This window comes from Notolepis coatsorum (genome assembly GCF_963971535.1).
Source record: "Notolepis coatsorum genome assembly, chromosome: 6".
Taxonomy (NCBI): domain Eukaryota; kingdom Metazoa; phylum Chordata; class Actinopteri; order Aulopiformes; family Paralepididae; genus Notolepis; species Notolepis coatsorum.
The window spans coordinates 51,870,596-51,890,218 of record NC_140170.1 but is presented as its reverse complement, the minus strand read 5'-3'; the positions used below and the strand labels follow the sequence as shown (position 1 = coordinate 51,890,218).

Here is a 19,623-nt window from a genome sequence, read left to right as displayed (position 1 = left end):
GAATAATTTCAGGTAATTAACATTACATATCTCTTGTTGTGGAATTAACACAACATTATGCATACTTTTGACAATGAATAAAATAAGAATTTGTTCTTACTTGCTTGCCTGGGTAAATAAAGGTTAAATAAATGTACAAACAAATTTAAGAAAAAATTAAGAAAAACAATATTTTTCGATATTACATTTGAATGCCAATATCGGCTGATAATATCGGACATCCCTACCTGTCTGTGTGCTCTTGGAGGAGAGGGAAGGTTTCCACCCGTCCCATATAATATACTATATATAAAAAAGCAGCCATAATATGCAAAATGTTGTCAAGGCTATGCTTCCATGGTGGGTTAACCATAAAACAAATAAGTGAAGGGGATTTTTACCTATTCTATCAACAACATCACAACTAGCAGGCTACTGATATACTTTACTGCTATACGATTTATCCTGTTCCTCACCACATGACAACATTTCTTTTGAGTCAGGAGATCTTCTTCTACAATGTGTGTAGGGGCAAATTGACTGTTGTCGCATCTATACCGCCACCTAGAGGCTCTGATTTATTCTGTAATGAGGTTACTGTTCCCCCTATTTCCACTAAGTGACAGTGATATAATGTTCAATGTTCCAACCACCACTGAATCCACCACTGAACGAGGAGGAAGCAGTGTTTTCTTCTTGGTAGTAGCTGTGTCTACTGTGTAGATAGGAACTACTCTCTCTAGTTGTTAAAGGGGACATGCATTGCTATTCCTAGCACTATTTGGGCAACTTTACACAATTCCTGTGAGTCTATTGAACACATCTGCAGTGTTAATTTTGGCAGCTATTTTCATTTTAGTTTTATTCTTAGTCATGTGTCAAGTGCTCCTTTTTCGTTTTCATCATATTTAGTCATCTGCATTTATTTTTCGTTTAGTCAGTTTTAGTCAACTAAATGTCTGAGCATTTTAGTCTTAGTCAGTGTTAGTCTCGATTTTGTCTTTTTTGTTTTTGTCTAGATTTAGTCGCAGAAAACGGATGATTTTTGTCTAGTTTTTGCTAATGAAAAAGACATTTTATATTTTATATTGTAAATAATGCAATTCTATTTATTAAGTATAGTCTAGCCCAAACCCTATCAGCTGATTCACAATAAGTTCAGTAGAAGACTAGAAGCCCAATACAATAGTAACCAAACATTCCTTGAAATGGTCAATAGATTCAGAAATAGTCAGACATGGAATGGAACATATTCTGATTTAAATTGCTTTTTTTTTTAACCAACAAAGCAACATTAGGATAGTGTAAATACACAGTACACACTGATTGCAATTCTTACTGGGACCTACTGTACAATTTTCACACACGTCACACACACATTCCCTTTTGTCCCTCGAGTCGTACCGTAGATCGCTGACGTCACTTAAAATGACGGCCCCCATCAGAACATTCGGCTAATAACATTAGCTTAGCGACCCTGCCACCGCACTTCTATGTGCATAAAGTGTGGTAACAAAATATCACAGCCCCTAAGACTGGGAGCGTTCTAACTCTACTGAGCATGTACCCAACATTTATGAAAAATAAAAAGTCATTACAACGTTTTAGTGCACTTCAAGCGCTAAAGGGATTCATAACTTATTGCAGGGTCAATCTCAGTGTTAGTACTCGTCTGTTTCTTTTCTTTTCATACTAACATTACCTTTTTGAGTGAACATGGTCTTGTCCTTGTTGTATCCATGTGTAATGTTGATAGTAGTGGGTGTACACAGATGAAAGAGAGCAAGTCTGTGTCTGGGATATAGGTCCCGACTCCCAGGCTATTAGCTATTAGCTCTTCTGGCAGCCTAGCCATCCTCTCAGCCTCCGTCGTCTTAAATGCTATGTTCTTTTGGTAGAACTGTTCGGCTGCCTCAGGAGTGTTGAGAGAGTAGCAGATTCCGTTCATGGTTATTGGTATAAGCTGTAGTCACAAGAGACCTGGGACACGGTTTTTAGCCTGACGTATGTTATGTAGCTTGGCTTTTAGCCATAAACGCTGCTGAGCTTAACCCGGAAACGGAAATGGGAAATGCTGAAATAATAACGTGACTTATTCTAAAAGTTATAATTATTTTGTCTCATTTTGTTTTAGTCAACATAAATTAAGAGAGAATTTGTCATGGTTTTTGTAAACTACATTTTTGTGTACTCAGTTGTGGTCAACGATATGTAATTAACTATTTAGTCGCGTTGGCGTCACGTGGTCTTCAATAACGTGACGTCACGTCTCGTTGTCGTCAAGAAAAAAACCTTTGTTGACGAACATCTTTCGTCATCAATTTAGTCAACAAAATGAACACTGCACATCTGTAAGCTTTTATTCAAAAAGATGCATTGTTTGTTTTGCTTTCTAATCAAGTAGTCAAAAGCCACATTTTTATCACTTTGGATTTCAGGCTGTGTTGGCCTGGCTCCGCCCATAAGCACTTTGAGTGACAGTCATCCACACAGTCTGCGACTGGCACAGAGAGAGATAGAGAGAGACTGAGGGGGATACTAATTAATTTCGCCGGGGGGGGGGGGGGGGGGCAAAATCCCACGGGACAATGCATTGGTAACTTGTTTCAAATGACAATATATACCCCTGTGATTATTATTGATCGGAATACGGGCGTGCGCGTGGGAGCATGCACAAAGATATTACAGTGATATGCTGGTGCTCGACTGCGAGGGAGAGAGAGAGATAGAGAGGGAGAGAGAGAGAGAGAGACACACGGAGGCACGGAGCACTGTAAACGCTGCATGTGTGAGAGAAGACGGGTCCCCCTCTCTATCTCTCCCTCTCTCCCTCTCGATCTCTCTCTCTCTCCCTCGCAGAGTCGCAGTCGAGCACTTTCTCGTTTGAGGAAGTGTCGGGTTACACTATCTGCCTCGCTCTGTTTGAGGAAGTGAAGATTTTCCACTCGCTCTGCTGCCGCTGTCAACTATAGAGGGGGCGGAGCGTTAGTTATGCAAATCAGTGCTATATTCACGTCAGCAAAACCGTCAAATCAGAACAGCTTAGTTGAGTGAGGGAAGATCTCGTGAACTCGAGACACTAGAACTAGACTGATGAGTCAATATGGTAATTAGAGACACAGACCCATTGATACTAACCCCTATTACTATAAAACCATGCTAAACACAGAAAAAAGCCATTTATAATGCATGTCCCCTTTAAATCTCTTTGGCAACACAAGAGGTTGAAACAGGGCCAGCTCACAATGTAGCACATCAAATTGTTACAATGTGGGGTAGAGCGTGTGGGAGTATTAGACCCAAACGCAGACGAGACGAGCAAGAGTCGACGGGGTGAGGAACAATAAGGCTTTACTTGAGGCAGCAACAAAAGTATGTTACAAGAAGCACAAAGCGTAAAAGGTGCAGCCGAGCTGCCACGGAGAAAGGGCACAGACTGACTACAAACAAAACCTGACCAGAAACGAACTGAGACACGAAAACAAGGAGAGCAACAAAACAATGAACACTTACTATGAATGAATGAATGAACAAAGGACAATTCCGCAAACGGCAGGAATAGCACATGAGAGGGATACAGGGAGCTTCACGAGCAACAGAGTACACGGCAGAATAACGGGAAACAGGGAGAAGCACACCTAAATACACAGACACTTGATTATAATGGCCGACACCTGGGACGCAACACAGAGACTACAGTGACACAGAATACACGACAGGACTGAATAACAATACACACAGACACACTGGAGACATAACGCTAGGCTAGACAGTGGAACACCGCAGGGAACAGGAACATAGGAATACAAGGTACAAGAGGGAGAACAGCGATCAACACAGAATACTTCATACTTATCTTGTCTTGTCTTGCACAGTCTCTGGAGCGTAACAGTAAGAAGCATTTTGTATAAAAGTATTCTGTACTTCTGTATGACAACTATTAAAGAAACTTGAACTTGAGAATGCAGAACTAGGCACAGCTGTAAGAGCAGCAGTGCGGCCAGTTGTCCACTAGATGGGGCTATCGGACAGTTCAGGAGGCCAGGGGCAGGCGGATTGTCACACAAATGTTTGAATGCCTTGAATACCTCAGACAAAGAACCATATAACTCTGTTTTAAGTTTGTCTGTATAAGTCTGTTTTAATAATCTCAATGTTTCACTTCTGTGTGTGTGTGTTTGTCCAGTGTTCTTCCGACTGGTGGAGAGAGTTCTGGAGCGCAGGTTACCACGGCGACCGGGGGGCAACAACAGTGAGGTTGTCATGGTAACGGTGTTCCAGTTCTGGAGCTATCTGGAGGCGGAGGGAGTCAGCGATATGGACACACACATCACCGAACTAGGAGAGGAGGGTAAGATCAGACACACATCACTGAACTAGGAGAGGAGGGTAAGATCAGACACACATCACTGAACTAGGAGAGGAGGGTAAGATCAGACACACATCACTGAACTAGGAGAGGAGGGTAAGATCAGACACACATCACCGAACTAGGAGAGGAGGGTAGGATCAGACACACATCACTGAACTAGGAGAGGAGGGTAAGATCAGACACACATCACTGAACTAGGAGAGGAGGGTAAGATCAGACACACATCACTGAACTAGGAGAGGAGGGTAAGATCAGACACACATCACTGAACTAGGAGAGGAGGGTAAGATCAGACACACATCACTGAACTAGGAGAGGAGGGTAAGATCAGACACACATCACTGAACTAGGAGAGGAGGGTAAGATCAGACACACATCACTGAACTAGGAGAGGAGGGTAAGATCAGACACACATCACTGAACTAGGAGAGGAGGGTAGGATCAGACACACATCACTGAACTAGGAGAGGAGGGTAAGATCAGACACACATCACTGAACTAGGAGAGGAGGGTAAGATCAGACACACATCACTGAACTAGGAGAGGAGGGTAAGATCAGACACACATCACTGAACTAGGAGAGGAAGGTAGGATCAGACACACATCACTGAACTAGGAGAGGAGGGTAAGATCAGACACACATCACTGAACTAGGAGAGGAGGGTAAGATCAGACACACATCACCGAACTAGGAGAGGAGGGTAAGATCAGACACACATCACTGAACTAGGAGAGGAGGGCAGGATCAGACACACATCACTGAACTAGGAGAGGACGGTAAGATCAGACACACATCACTGAACTAGGAGAGGAGGGTAAGATCAGACACACATCACTGAACTAGGAGAGGAGGGTAAGATCAGACACACATCACTGAACTAGGAGAGGAGGGTAAGATCAGACACACATCACTGAACTAGGAGAGGAGGGTAGGATCAGACACACATCACTGAACTAGGAAAGGCCTTTCTCCTCTTCTTGTCTTCCTTCCTCCTCATCTTCTTTCCTCCTCCTCCTCTCACCTCTTCTCCTCTTCTCCCCACCCCTCCCTCTCATTCATATCATATTTGGACTGGTCTCTAATACTGGTCGCTATGTATGACCTCACCCTAACTCTCCTCTCCCTCCTTTCCCGCAGTCTGGTTGGTCCAGAGCCTTGCTTCATTTGACCAGGAAGTGTTGGTGCGTACTCTGCGGCGCCCCCCAGAGTGCAGCCTGAAGAGGGAGGGGCTGCACTCCGTTGCTAGGTTACTGAAGGACCCGCGAGGGAAAGTCTCCGCCTCCGCCAGTTCCCTGCTTAGAAGTCTGGCTGACCAGCCGAGACATAGAGAGAGGGTGGGTGGGTGTGGGTGTGTGTGTGTGTGTGTGTGTGTGTGTGTGTGTGTGTGTGTGTGTGTGTGTGTGTGTGTGTGTGGGTGTGAAATTTCTTTATTGGGAATAACCCCTTGAGATGAAACCATCTCGTTTTCAAGGGGGTCCGCAAGGACAATACAGAGTTATTTGACAATCTTATATAACAAAAACAACAAACAACAAATAACAAACAAAAAAACTAGACAAAACAAAACAGAAACAAAAGCAACAAAACAACAGAGTAAGCCACGCCAGCCAAGAAAATAAAATAACCCAAAGATAAAAAGCATACAACAGTATGTCAACAACAACAACACAACGACAAGAACATGAACTGCAACACCAGGGCCCCGTTCCCCGTACCTGGATAACTGAGTTAGCCGGATAACTTTCGGTCAAGTCTGACTTAAGCCGGACCTTCCCATTCCCCGAAGCTGGATTGTCTAAATCACCATGACAACAGATCAAAAAGTTTGAGCCTGGTCGAGAGCAGGGTTAAGTTCAAGTTAGCCGGATGAACCATGGCCACGCCCCCGCAAAGAAGTGACAGCTCGTTTCCTGAAATGATTCTCACAGTCTAGTTACGTTTCTGTGCTTCGTTTTCCTAGAGGGGGCTTTTGAAATGTATAATAATAGAACTAAACTCTGATAATAAATCATATTGAGCCTATAGATTTACTTTGTCCTAAATAAAATAATGCACGTCATATACGGCGCTCGGAGTCGCGATACACGCTGCATGTGGTTATTTTAATAACGGCTCATTGCAAATGTGAATCCCGCGGGGATATTTTTAATGAATGAAACCTATCGGCCGTTTGGCTCTGATTAGTTTCATATATTAATCTCCGCTGTAGATTTGCTTAACGGAGCGCCGGATTGTGTTTCATTCAAGCATAAAATTGAAGTGTCTATGCGGGGATTGTGGTTTTTGTGTGATATTGTAACTGGGATTAAAATGTCTGATGAGATGCGCTGTTTGACGGATTTGAGAAATTGAATGAGCCGTTGACGTCACATTAATGCATTTGAGAATAAAGAGATAAAACTTCATTTTTTGGTAAGAAAAATATTCTAAACACGGGTCTCTCGTCCATTAATGCATAAACAATGAGTATATCCCATGTGGCACAGTGGCGCAGCGGCTAGTGCTGAATCTTGGCAACCGGGCGACCGGTGTTCGAAACCCCGCTTTTCCAATATAATTCTTTTGGAATATAATATTAATGATTATACGCAAAAGTAGCCTAGTTTTAAGTTAAAATATTATAAATCTACATGCATTGAGGATGTCATTCTTTATATAGCTCTCAACGTGCACCAAATTGAATTATTCCTACATTGCAAAAAGAAGGAAAAGACTAGGAGAAGTGGGATTCGAACCCGGGCCGCCTGTGTGAAAGTCAAAAGCAGACACCGTTACACCACAGTGTAGATAAGTAAAAGATCCACCATACATCAATCAATGGGTAAGAGAGCCGTGTCCTTATTCCGTATAACAGTTTAACTAATTATTTTCGCTAGCAAGATCTCATTTGATTATCCATTCCATAAACCTACTGCCAGCAGGCAAGTTTAAAGAAATATAATCTGATTGATTGGGGTAATGAGGGACTTAAAATTAGCCTATAGATAACGCATTTAACTTGTCGGCGAGGCGATTGAGCCGTAATGCAATCTGTTAATAAAGTTTTAAATCAATTAATCAATCAATGCCGTTAGAAAATCAGGATCTCTGCTATCGATACGTGATGGCTTTTCAACTGAAGCGGCCGCGCGCACTTATCCTGGGTCTCAAGTCTGGTTTGAGTTAACGAGACTGAATCCACCTTCGAGGAACATGAAAATCCCGGCTTCAAACATCGGGTTAACTGAAGCTGGATAATGGGACTCTTGATCGACTTAGTTGAACCAGGTACGGGGAATAGGGCCCAGCAATGGTTAATCTATCTCATATTATTCTATTGAGGTCCAAAGCATATTAAGCAGATAGTCTCACCGTGAGAGGACAACATACTTTTAAACAATTTAAAACGGATGTGGACAGGTAGATTGTTCCAGTCGGATGGAGCTTTATACATAAAAGATTTTTTACCAGCTGATTTAAAGGTTTTTGGAACAGAAGAAAAGTGTTGAGTACAACGGCGAAGTTGATCATTAGAAGTGAAAGGAACCATATACTGTTTAAGGTAATGAGGATAATTAAAGTAAATGCATTTAAAAATAAACTGTACCCAATGTTGTTGTCTTCTTAATGTGGGAGAAGGGAAGTTGAGATTTCCATACATGATACAGTGATGAGTGTTATATGAACAGCCAAGAACAAATTTGCATATACGATTGTAAATGGTGTTAAGCGGAACAAGGGTAGTTTTGGCTGCAATCATATACTATATCAGCATAGTCCATTATGGGTAGTATGAGTTGTGAGATTAGTTTTTTTCTGACCGTAAATGTAAAACTATTTCTATTGCGGTAAAGAACACCCATGCTAAAGTAAATTTTCCTCGTGATGTTATCTATATGACATTTGAAAGATAGTTGTTGATCAAGCCATACACCAAGGTATTTGAAGTGTTCTACTCTACGCAGTGATGAACCATCATGACAAGTAATATTATAAGGTAGATTTATTGTTTTAGATTTAATATTCTGAGAAGTACCGAAGAGCATTGCATAGGTTTTGGTTTTATTGAGGATTAATTGGTGTGTGTGTGTGTGTGTGTGTGTGTGTGTGTGTGTGTGTGTGTGTGTGTGTGTGTGTGTGTGTGTGTGTGTGTGTGTGTGTGTGTGTGTGTGTGTGTGTGTGTGTGTGTGTGTGTGTGTGTGTGTGTGTGTGTGTGTGTGTGTGTGTGTGTGTGTGTGTGTGTGTGTGTGTGTGTGTGTGTGTGTGTGCGTGCGTGTGTTGTCACGATACTGGAATTTCTAACTTCGATACGATACCTTGAAAAGTATCGATATTCGATGCCATTTTCGATACCACAGGGAAAATATTTTAATCTTAAAATGTAAATTATATATATTTTTTTTAGCTTTTGTTGCTGGTCGATTCTCCTCGCCTTCTCTCTGGTATTATAAGAGAAGAGAAATATAACACTTTTAGATTTACGATTTTAATATTTTTTTCTCTTAAAAACTAGAAATCATTCAAATAACCTTTGTTTTTATTTGACAAAAAAATAATCAAACCAAGATGAATTTCCCTATTGGGATTGAAGTGCAAACCTAACTTTCACCAATCTTCATTTAAAATTAAATTAAAAAAAAAATGTAATCGATAGTGCAGAAAGTATCGATATTGCGGGAAATTAGTATTGAAACAGTTTTAAATATTCAGAATCGATATGTATCGAGGGGGGTGTAGGTGTGTGTGTGTGGGCAGGTAAAGTGGCAAAGTTATTTCAGCACAGACTTCTTTTTGTCATTAGTTTAGACGGAAACGCAGCTCTGTCTGTCTCGTATGTCTGTCCTAAGCTGTCTCTGTGTCCTCTAGGCTCTAGTGAGCTGTCTGGAGCTGCTGGAGGAGGAGAACGTAGCGACCAGAGTCTGTGGCTGCAAGGCTCTGGCCTGTCTCAAGGTAAATATATACACTGTGTTATAATGGGTTAAATATATTCTATACACTGTGTTATATGTACAGTAGCATAAATATATGTAACGGATGGTATCGTGAAGCGCAGTCAAGAAGGGCTGGGGTGAGTAGCGGTGCTATGGGTTAAACTCACTCTCACATCCTCAAAGACAGATAGACACGTTGCAAAGTAGTGAATTCACCTCTTGGTATAGCGGTCTGTGTTGCTGCCCGCGGTGTGGGAGACCGGGTTCGACTCCCACTCGGGGCATCGAAGTTTGAGGTGACGTTGTCACAACCGTTACATATATTCTATACACTTATATGTAATAATAATAATATCTTGGATTTATATAGCGCCTTTCAGGAGACCCAAGGCGCTTAACAGTGGGGGGCAGCTAAGGGGACGGGAACAACGTGACAACAAAGTAAAAAAGAAAAGAGGGAAATCAGGCAGAGTAATTTATACATTTGGTGAAGAGTTTGAGTTGGGATTTGAAAGAGTGCAGGGATGTAGCACTGCGGATGTTTGGAGGGAGTGAGTTCCAGAGGGTGGGTGCGGCCACAGAGAAGGCTCTGGGATCGACAGTCTGCAGGTTGGTGGTGGGGATGGAGAGGAGACCGGAGTCAGAGGACCGCAGCCTCCGGGGCTGGATCTAGGGATGGAGGGGGTCCGCTAGGTACCGGGGGGCAAGGGAGTGAAGGGCTTTGTAGGTGATGAGGAGGATCTTGAAATTGATGCAGGACTTGACTGGAAGCCAGGGTAAATATATTCTATACACATCTTATATGTGGGGTAAATATATTATATACACTGTCTTATATATAGGGATAATTCTATCTATCTATCTATCTATCTATCTATCTATCTATCTATCCATCTATCCATCTATCCATCTATCCATCTATCCATCTATCCATCTATCCATCTATCCATCTATCCATCTATCCATCTATCCATCTATCCATCTATCCATCTATCCATCTATCTATCTATCTATCTATCTATCTATCTATCTATCCATCTATCTATTCATCTATCTATCTATCTTTCAGGCCAAAGAGAGTATAGACCAGTTGGTTTATCTGTGTCGAACAGACAAGGAGGAGGTCAGAGATGCTGCCAAACAGGCCCTGTTGGTTCTGGGTGAGTAGAGACACAGCACAAGAAACGTCTTATTATTATTATTATTATTAGTAGTAGTAGTAGTAGTAGTAGTAGTAGTAGTAGTAGTAGTAGTAGTAGTAGTAGTAGTAGTAGTAGTAGTAGTAGTAGTAGTAGTAGTAGTAGTAGTAGTAGTAGTAGTAGTAGTAGTAGTAGTAGTAGTAGTAGTAGTAGTAGTAGTAGTAGTAGTAGTAGTAGTAGTAGTAGTAGTAGTAGTAGTAGTAGTAGTAGTAGTAGTAGTAGTAGTAGTAGTAGTAGTAGTAGTAGTAGTATCTCTATTGTCTATGTTGGTTTTGGGTGAGTAGAGATGACACAACACAACAAATGTCTTATTATACCTTTTCTATCTGTATGTGTTGAAAAATGTCTTTGGGATTGTTAAAGTATTCCTTTTTTCTTTCATTCATTCCTTTGTTCATTCACTCATTTGTGCCTTTACTCATGACATAAAGAAGGACAGTGATAGAGACAGAAGAATCAAAAGAAGATCAAAAGAAGTGTAATCTCTCTTTCTCTCTCACTCTCTTTCTCACTCTTTCTCTCTCTATATATATATATATCTTTCTCTGTCTCTCTTGCTCTCCTCTCTCCCTCTTTAAATCTATCTCTCTTTCCCTCTGTCTATATCTTTCTCTCCTATCTCACTCTCCTCTCTCTCACTCTCCTCTCACTATCTCCTTGTGGTGACATAAAAGTCTGGAGATTATTAAAGATATCTTGTGAAGGATTTCCAAATTATAGAAAAAAAACTGTATGCCACTGAAAACAACAGCCATCAGCTACAACAGCCCCATATGAGCTCAAGGGACAGCTTCAAACCATAAATGGTCATTTAAGGCAGTTCTTTAATATAAATGAGACAGTTGTTTAGAATGTGTGGGATTCATGGCGGCAGATCACCTACAGGGGTGCATAAATCAAGCATACGCACATTTGATAAATACCAACTTCACTGTACGTATAAACATGCTACATTTTCTTTATGCAAGTGAATTAACAACATTTTCTATTCAGCATTGATAAGTGGGGGCCCAGGTTTTTCAGTCAGGATATTAACTTTGTTTGGCTAACATTCTGGAATGTTAATATGCATGTAAATATATATACAGTATATCCTCTCTGCTAGTTCAACCTAACAGAAACATACTCTGACCTTTCAAAGAAGACCATACCAACATCAGCCTAAACATTCCCAGAGGAATGCAGCAAGCAGCCAGGCAGACAGACAGACTGATTTTTATTTCGTTGGAGAACTTCTCTGTTATTTGGGAACAATGTTTTGTAATGGTTACAGTCATATGTTACTATTAGAATGACAAAACACCACCACCATTGATTTAGACATGATGTGAACAAAAATCCTACACATGGTATCTTTAAGATATTCAATCATTCCTTGATTCATTGGTTCATTCATTGATTCATTGGTTCATGCATTGGTTCATTGGTTCATTGGTTGTGTTGAACAGGAGAGGAGGGGAAGATGGCTCACAGGCACGTTGAGGCGTCGCAGGATGGGATTCCTCGTCTCTTTGCGCCCGGCAGCATGGCCAGCACCGCCTTCTAACACACACACACACACACACACACACACACACACACACACACACACACACACACACACACACACACACACACACACACACACACACACACACACACACACACACACACACACACACACACACCTAGACACCGTCAACGAGGGTGCAAAAAACCTGGTAGGACTTCACACACACACACACACACACACATTACTGACTACAAATACAGCATGTATGAATATGTGGTTACTACTCTGGACTATATAGAACATTCTAGAATCTTAACTGCCTTATCTGAAAAGTGTGTGTGTGTGTGTGTGTGGGGGGGGGGGGGGGGGGGTGTAGAATGATGGATGAATGAATGAATGGAGGGGGAGATGAAGAGGAGGATGGAAGAGAAGTTGTACGGAGGCAGGGATGGGAGGAAACAAACAATCATCCTTCTCAGGTTCAGGAAGTTGTAGAGAGCAGAATTATGTCAGGGTTCTTCTGGGGGGCGTGGCTACTGATGCTGAGGGCTCTTCTGGGGGTGGGGCTACTGATGCTACTAGGGGGCGGGGCTACTGATGCGAGGGTTTTTCTGGGGGGTGTGGCTAGTGATGCTGTGTTCACACCATATAGGATAACCATGGGGATGATTTAGGCTGGAAGACAACCAGTTAGCCAAAGATAACAGATTATACTATGGATGGACACCATATTGCTGCCTCTTCTCTAGAAATGAGTTGGCTGTAAATATATAATAATGTTACCAGGGTGAGATGGTCAACATGCTAACGATCAGCTGGCAGAGAATCACCAGTTACTATAGTAACGGCTATGGCGGACTACGTTCACCAGCTCGTCCAAACCTTCTCATTCATTTCTCATTCATTGACTCACATTGACGGCTTTGAATTGTATTTTTCCGAGGTTCAATTCTCAGTGATGAAATGTCCTTTTAAAAGTTACTGAGCTGTAAGATGGCGTCCTGAGACGGTTCTTTCTGTACAGAGCAGGGACTGATTATGGGAGAAATCGGTGCCCATCGAAAAACCCAACTTGGAAGATGACTGGACAGTTCTCACATTGTGTCCCCCTCTTCCCCTCTTCATCAACCCTCTTCATCACCCCTCTTCACTACCGCTCTTCATCAGTGGTATAATGGAGGTTATATATAAGCATTGGAACAGTGGTGAGGTTATATATAAGCATTGGAACAATGGTGAGGTTATATAAGCATTGGAACAGTGGTGTAGTGGAGGGTATATATATAAGCATTGGAACAGTCAGATAAAGTTGGTCTCGTTTTTTGTTGTTGACAGGGGATGGGCTTTTTTTTTGTTATCCACAGATCAACATGCATTTCTAAATCAAATCAAGTAGTCTAAAATATCTATTTTAACAACACCCAAACACAGCCTGTAAAAGGACAATACAATACAATAGGCTAGCAATACAGAGCTACACTCGTGGGCTTGTAGGCCTTCAACCTACTTGGATAGTTTTAAGTCAGGGCTGCCTTAAGTGGGATCCATGGGCCAAATTCCATTTTTGGCCCTAGAAATGGCTCTAGAGAATTATTTATTATTGTATTTGGTCTATTTGGATGCAATTTAACTACTTGAGAGGGTATTTTTTAAACTAACTTGACTTTTAGTTAGAAACACACAGACAACAGACTCTGTTATTTACTTGTTACATTTATTAAATTATCAATGTCTAGTGCATTATTTGGCCCACAGCCCACCACCCATGTTATATTTCGGCCCCTGGCCCAATCTGTTGATCTGAAGTCTGCCAGTTAGAATCTGTTGATCTGAAGTCAGCCAGTTAGAATCTGTTCAACTGACCTGAGGTCAGCCAGTTAGAATCTGTTCAACTGACCTGAAGTCAGACAGTTAGAATCTGTTCAACTGACCTGAAGTCAGACAGTTAGAATCTGTTCAACTGACCTGAAGTCTGCCAGTTAGAATCTGTTGGTCTGAAGTCAGACAGTTAGAATCTGTTCAACTGACCTGAAGTCTGCCAGTTAGAATCTGTTGATCTGAAGTCAGACAGTTAGAATCTGTTCAACTGACCTGAAGTCAGACAGTTAGAATCTGTTCAACTGACCTGAAGTCAGCCAGTTAGAATCTGTTCAACTGACCTGAAGTCAGCCAGTTAGAATCTGTTCAACTGACCTGAAGTCAGCCAGTTAGAATCTGTTCAACTGACCTGAAGTCAGCCAGTTAGAATCTGTTCAACTGAACTAAAGAACAGTCTGTCAGCTTCACATACTGGCGTTTTATTGATCTCCATGTTAAAACAATGACAGCAAAAAGACCAACATTTGCTCAATGTCCCAATAATAATATTCAGGCCTTTGACAGTGTAACTGTTTGTCATTTGATCAAATGCTGTATTTCTGCATGTTGACCTTCCCCCCAGAGAGTTGTGTGAGAGAAACCGGTTGAAACGACTCAGTGCCATTGTGTGTGCTATCATTACATAGCCTATTCTTTTTGGAAATACTATATTGTTGCTACTATACTCCACTGGATTTGTACATGTCATGTAATTGTATTTTTAGAACAATCTTTAATTCGTAAATTCAATATTTTGTTTCATGACGAGTGCTCCTGATGCCTCACTTGTGATGATGATGATGATTATTGTTATTATTATTATTATTATTATTATTATTATTACTACTATGAGGACAAATACACCTTTTACTTCTAATCAGTAAAAAAAAGTATTGATTGGTTTGATTTATTGATAAAGACACAGTTGACTTTCTGTGAGTCTTTGCCACTGATATGTTTATGTTGCTTACTGGTATCTACTGTAGGGTGATGGATTTTATTATTTTCTATTATCATCTTGAATTGTATTATCATTATTACAGATACCTGTGGAGGACTTAAATTCTTTGGAGAAGATTATGAATTCTCACTGGATCACAGCCAGAGCCAAAGATAGAATCTGGTCAGTTTGTACTGTGGGGGCCATGTTGCTGCCTCTTCAGTTTGTACTGTGGGTGCCGCCATGTTGCTGCCTCTTCAGTTTGTACTGTGGGTGCCGCCATGTTGCTGCCTCTTCAGTTTGTACTTTGGGTGCCGCCATGTTGCTGCCTCTTCAGTTTGTACTGTGGGTGCCGCCATGTTGCTGCCTCTTCAGTTTGTACTGTGGGGGCCATGTTGCTGCCTCTTCAGTTTGTACTGTGGGTGCCGCCATGTTGCTGCCTCTTCAGTTTGTACTGTGGGTGCCGCCATGTTGCTGCCTCTTCAGTTTGTACTGTGGGTGCCATGTTGCTGCCTCTTCTTTAGAATGAAGAAGTGTTGTCCAGAGCCATAGACAACACTTCCTATGGATGCAGGATGGAGGACTTGTACCAAGGCTACCACTGTAGTACTGATGCAGGATGGAGGACTTCTACCAAAGCTACCACTGTAGTACTAATGCAGGATAGAGGACTTCTACCAAGGCTACCACTGTAGTACTAATGCAGGATAGAGGACTTCTACCAAAGCTACCACTGTAGTACTAATGCAGGATAGAGGACTTGTACCAAGGCTACCACTGTAGTACTAATGCAGGATAGAGGACTTGTACCAAGGCTACCACTGTAGTACTAATGCAGGATCGATGCAGGATGGAGGACTTGTTCCATGGCTTCCACAGTATGTTAGTGTATTTCAACACTATTAGTTTGTGTAGGACAGCAGCAGTAATGTGCTATTTTGTCTCTGGTTAATGATGCTTCCACGGGATACATGAATGAAGTGCCTGGAGGTGTGGTGGTGAGATAGATGTTATGAGAAGAGTTACTTTATTTAAGAATGATGATGGAGAGGCAGTGGAAGAACACTGCAGCAAAACTCTATTTTATTTTCCACAAGGTTGACAAATTGTGCAGCATTGAAAACAAATGCTTTTAAACAAATGCTTTTTTTTCTTTTCTATAAAAAATATATTGCCTGGCAATATTGTCTTGCCTGGAGTCAAATGTAAACAAATTATTATTATTATTATTATTATTAAAATGTGTTTTAAAAGATTGTGTCCTGTGCCTTTACTGTATTAGACAATATGTTATCTTAACAGGATGAAACACAATGGCAAGATCATGCTGTAAAGTGTAAACATTTTTAATAATCAACATTTTAAGATTGAGAGAGATGGTTTTATACATTTAAAGTTATACATTTGCTATGATAAAGTGTTACATACTGTAACAGTCCGACACCAATATCACTGAATATAACAGCCAGACACCAATATCACTGAATATGTATAACAGTAAACATCAAGCCATATAACAGCCAGAGATTGATATCACTGAATATGTACATTATAACATAGTTAACATCAGGCTATATAACAGCCAGAGATTGATATCACTGAATATGTACATTATAACATAGTTAACATCAGACCATATAACAGCCTGACAGTGGTATAACTGAATATGTATAACAGTAAACATCAGGCCATAACAACCCCAAGGTTGACAAATTGTGCAGCTTTGAAAACAAATGTTTTTTTTCTTCTTTTCTATAAAAACATATTGCCTGGCAATATTGTCTTGCCTGGAGTCAAATGTAAACAAATTATTATTAGTAGTAGTAGTATGTTATCTTAAACGGGATGAAACACAATGGGTCTCATTCCCGAACGGATTTACGACAAGAAATGTGCTCTCAGGCAAATTTCTGCCAATTTAAGACATATTAGGGTGGGTAGCGAGATTCCCCAAATTTCCCTGAGATCGGATTCGGCCGTGGCTGAGAGCAGAATTTAAGAGTGCTGAGTAGCACACTTATGATTGATTGACTGATTGAACATTTTATTAACTTGACAGACTGTGTTCTCCATGTTCTTAATGGATTTATTTGGGAGGAATCATAGTGATTCCTTCATGTCAACCCTACAGGCCTCCTTGGAATTAATTACTTAATCATAATTAAAATAAATTACAATATTTGTACAATAAGAAATTACGCGGATGTCGAAAAAATAAATAATATGGATTCATCTGATCACAGGGCAGCTGGATTAACCATATCTGAACCAGCTATTTTGGACAAATGTATAATTAATTACTTTAATTACTCAGATATTCAAACACAATTATGCAATTATTGTGAAATGATTGAAAATAATAATTATTTAATGCCTTCTGTGGAATTTGTATTTCTTATTTGTTACATATCTGTTTTATTGATTAATTATACATTTGAAAGAATGCAGGTTAGAGCCAACATGCAATATATCCCATGATTAATGGGACAGACATTTGTTTGATATAGCTATAACTTGCATTCCTTCAAATATATCATTAATCAATAAAACAGATATTGAAATACACTATGTAGCCTACTACACCAACACTGCAAATGACAGTGGATAAATAAATAAATAAGAACTAAAGCTAATCGCGTGGAAATAGACTGCATTAATATTCCATAAGTCTTGTGTGCGCCAGTAATAGCCTACCTGTCTAATGAATGAACAGTAGGCTTATATTTTTCTAATTACTTGTTTCATTAGGATTTAGTAGATACTATATATATGCTCTGCCCTATACAGTAAGTACAGTACACATATTAAGGCCGCCAGAGTCGGGCAGCGGACTGGTGGACTGTACTATGCAGCGCAGTATCTGCGATCTCTTAATAAGACAAGTCATTAGAATAATATAAGCCTACTGCGTTCATTCATTACGCACGTAGACAATACAGTACTGCAAGCGCGTGTGTGTGTGGGGGGGGTGCACTCGCTGCGGCAGGTGGTCACGAGTAGTAGCCTGTATTCTGTATAATGATGACAATACATTAATCTAATCTCATTTTGATCGGTCGCAAAGCGCTTCCGCCAGCATTTTCACACGGCTGTATCATTAGTTGCATTTAACACTTTCCGTGCCAGCCTCCGTGTCCTATTTACCCTGTTGAATGCCACTGCTCTATTCAATGACAGAGCTCTCATATTTGCGAACGCATAAACTATATCTTAAATTATGGCTATGTGTCTAATACGACCGTCACTTATCAATGACTTGTTTGCAGTCAACATTGTCGAAACGGATTGTTTTTTAATCGGTTAATTTCCGTTTTTATACCATTTTGAAAAACGCTTGTTTTTTTTAACTTTCAGAAAAAAATTAAGATTCTGCAGGAATCGCGCTTTACTGTAATACACAAAACACGTTGTCATTTTTCTGCCTATTTATGAATCGTTTTCAAATAAATGCTAGATTATCGATAGTATGTGTACTTATGCACGCTATAGAAGCGGGCTGAAAAATCCATTATCTTATTTCCTGATCAGCTATACACTCACAGCCACATACACACATATGGGACACGTTGATATATAAGTGAAAACAGCTCTGACTATCCCAATACTGGTCAAATAGATTCCTTACCTCAGATCAGATGTTCTCCAAAAAGATTATTCCAATTCCTGATTGCCATTCCAAATATCAATCGCGTTTATTGATCCAACGCTGGGTGGTCAAAAGACACATTCAACAGAGACTGATATCACTGAATATGTTTAACATAGTAAACATCAGGCTATATAACAGAGTCAGAGACTGACATCACTGAATATGTACATTATAACATACCGGTAGTTAACATCAGGCTATATAACAGAGTCAGAGACTGACATCACTGAATATGTACATTATAACATACCGGTAGTTAACATCAGGCTATATAACAGAGTCAGAGGCTGATATCACTGAATATGTACATTATAACATAGTAAACACCAGGCTATATAACACCCTGACAGTGATAACACTGAATATGTACATTATAACATAGTAAACACCAGGCTATATAACACCCTGACAGTGATATCACTGAATATGTACATTATAACATAGTAAACACCAGGCTATATAACACCCTGACAGTGATAACACTGAATATGTACATTATAACATAGTAAACACCAGGCTATAGTCTGACAGTGGTATCACTGAATATGTTTAACATTTAACATCAGGCCATATAACAGTCAAAGTCCGATATCACTGAATATGTTTAACATAGCAAACATCAGGCCATATAACAGAGTCAGAGACTGATGTGGAACTTTCAAAACAGTGATGTAATCCGCATCTGCGTACATGTAGGCTACCTGCTGGGTTATGATGGAGCAAAATTCTGAAATTACATTCTGGGATAGTCTAGAGCCGTGGATCAGCCCGAGAGCCGCATTGAGTCGTTATCCTGACTCAATTAAAACATACTAGTACTCTTGTCACATTTTTTGTGTGCATTTCACAAGACAGTGGCTAGATGTTACTACAGACGCAAGCTTTGATGGATCAATTTGCATTGGAAAATAGCAAAAACTCCTAAATGTAAAAATGTATAATAATGCAAGTTTTATTATTGAGTTTTCTCTCATGATGGTCTTGAGATTTACTGTGGCAGCTTTACACAAAAACAAGACGTCCAAACCATCTTACCAAAACATGCACCTGTCGACAGTCAATGGTCCGAGTGATTCTCTATAAACGGTGGCTTGCCCCATAAAAGTGTCCCAAGCCGGGCGGCTAGGTGGTGTAGTGGGCAAGACACTCGCCACCAGTGTGGAGACGCTAGGATTCGCGTGTTCGAATCCAGCTCTCCACATTGTTTTCAGTTTAGCTGGTCGT

At 40.5% G+C, this 19,623-nt stretch overlaps 1 protein-coding gene across 2 annotated transcripts in view; it reads left to right on the top strand.

Annotated features, from left to right (window-relative positions):
• ripor1 (RHO family interacting cell polarization regulator 1) overlaps window positions 1-12,119 on the top strand; it is a 105,471-nt gene extending 93,352 nt beyond the window's left edge. For both annotated transcript variants that reach the window (XM_084316559.1, XM_084316560.1), the window contains exons 20-24: window positions 4,166-4,330; window positions 5,490-5,686; window positions 9,198-9,281; window positions 10,332-10,422; window positions 11,910-12,119. In XM_084316559.1, the coding sequence (XP_084172685.1) occupies window positions 4,166-4,330; window positions 5,490-5,686; window positions 9,198-9,281; window positions 10,332-10,422; window positions 11,910-12,007 (635 nt within the window). In that variant the 3' untranslated portion in view covers window positions 12,008-12,119. The remainder of the gene's footprint in view (window positions 1-4,165; window positions 4,331-5,489; window positions 5,687-9,197; window positions 9,282-10,331; window positions 10,423-11,909) is intronic.
• The last annotated feature ends 7,504 nt before the right edge of the window (window positions 12,120-19,623 follow it).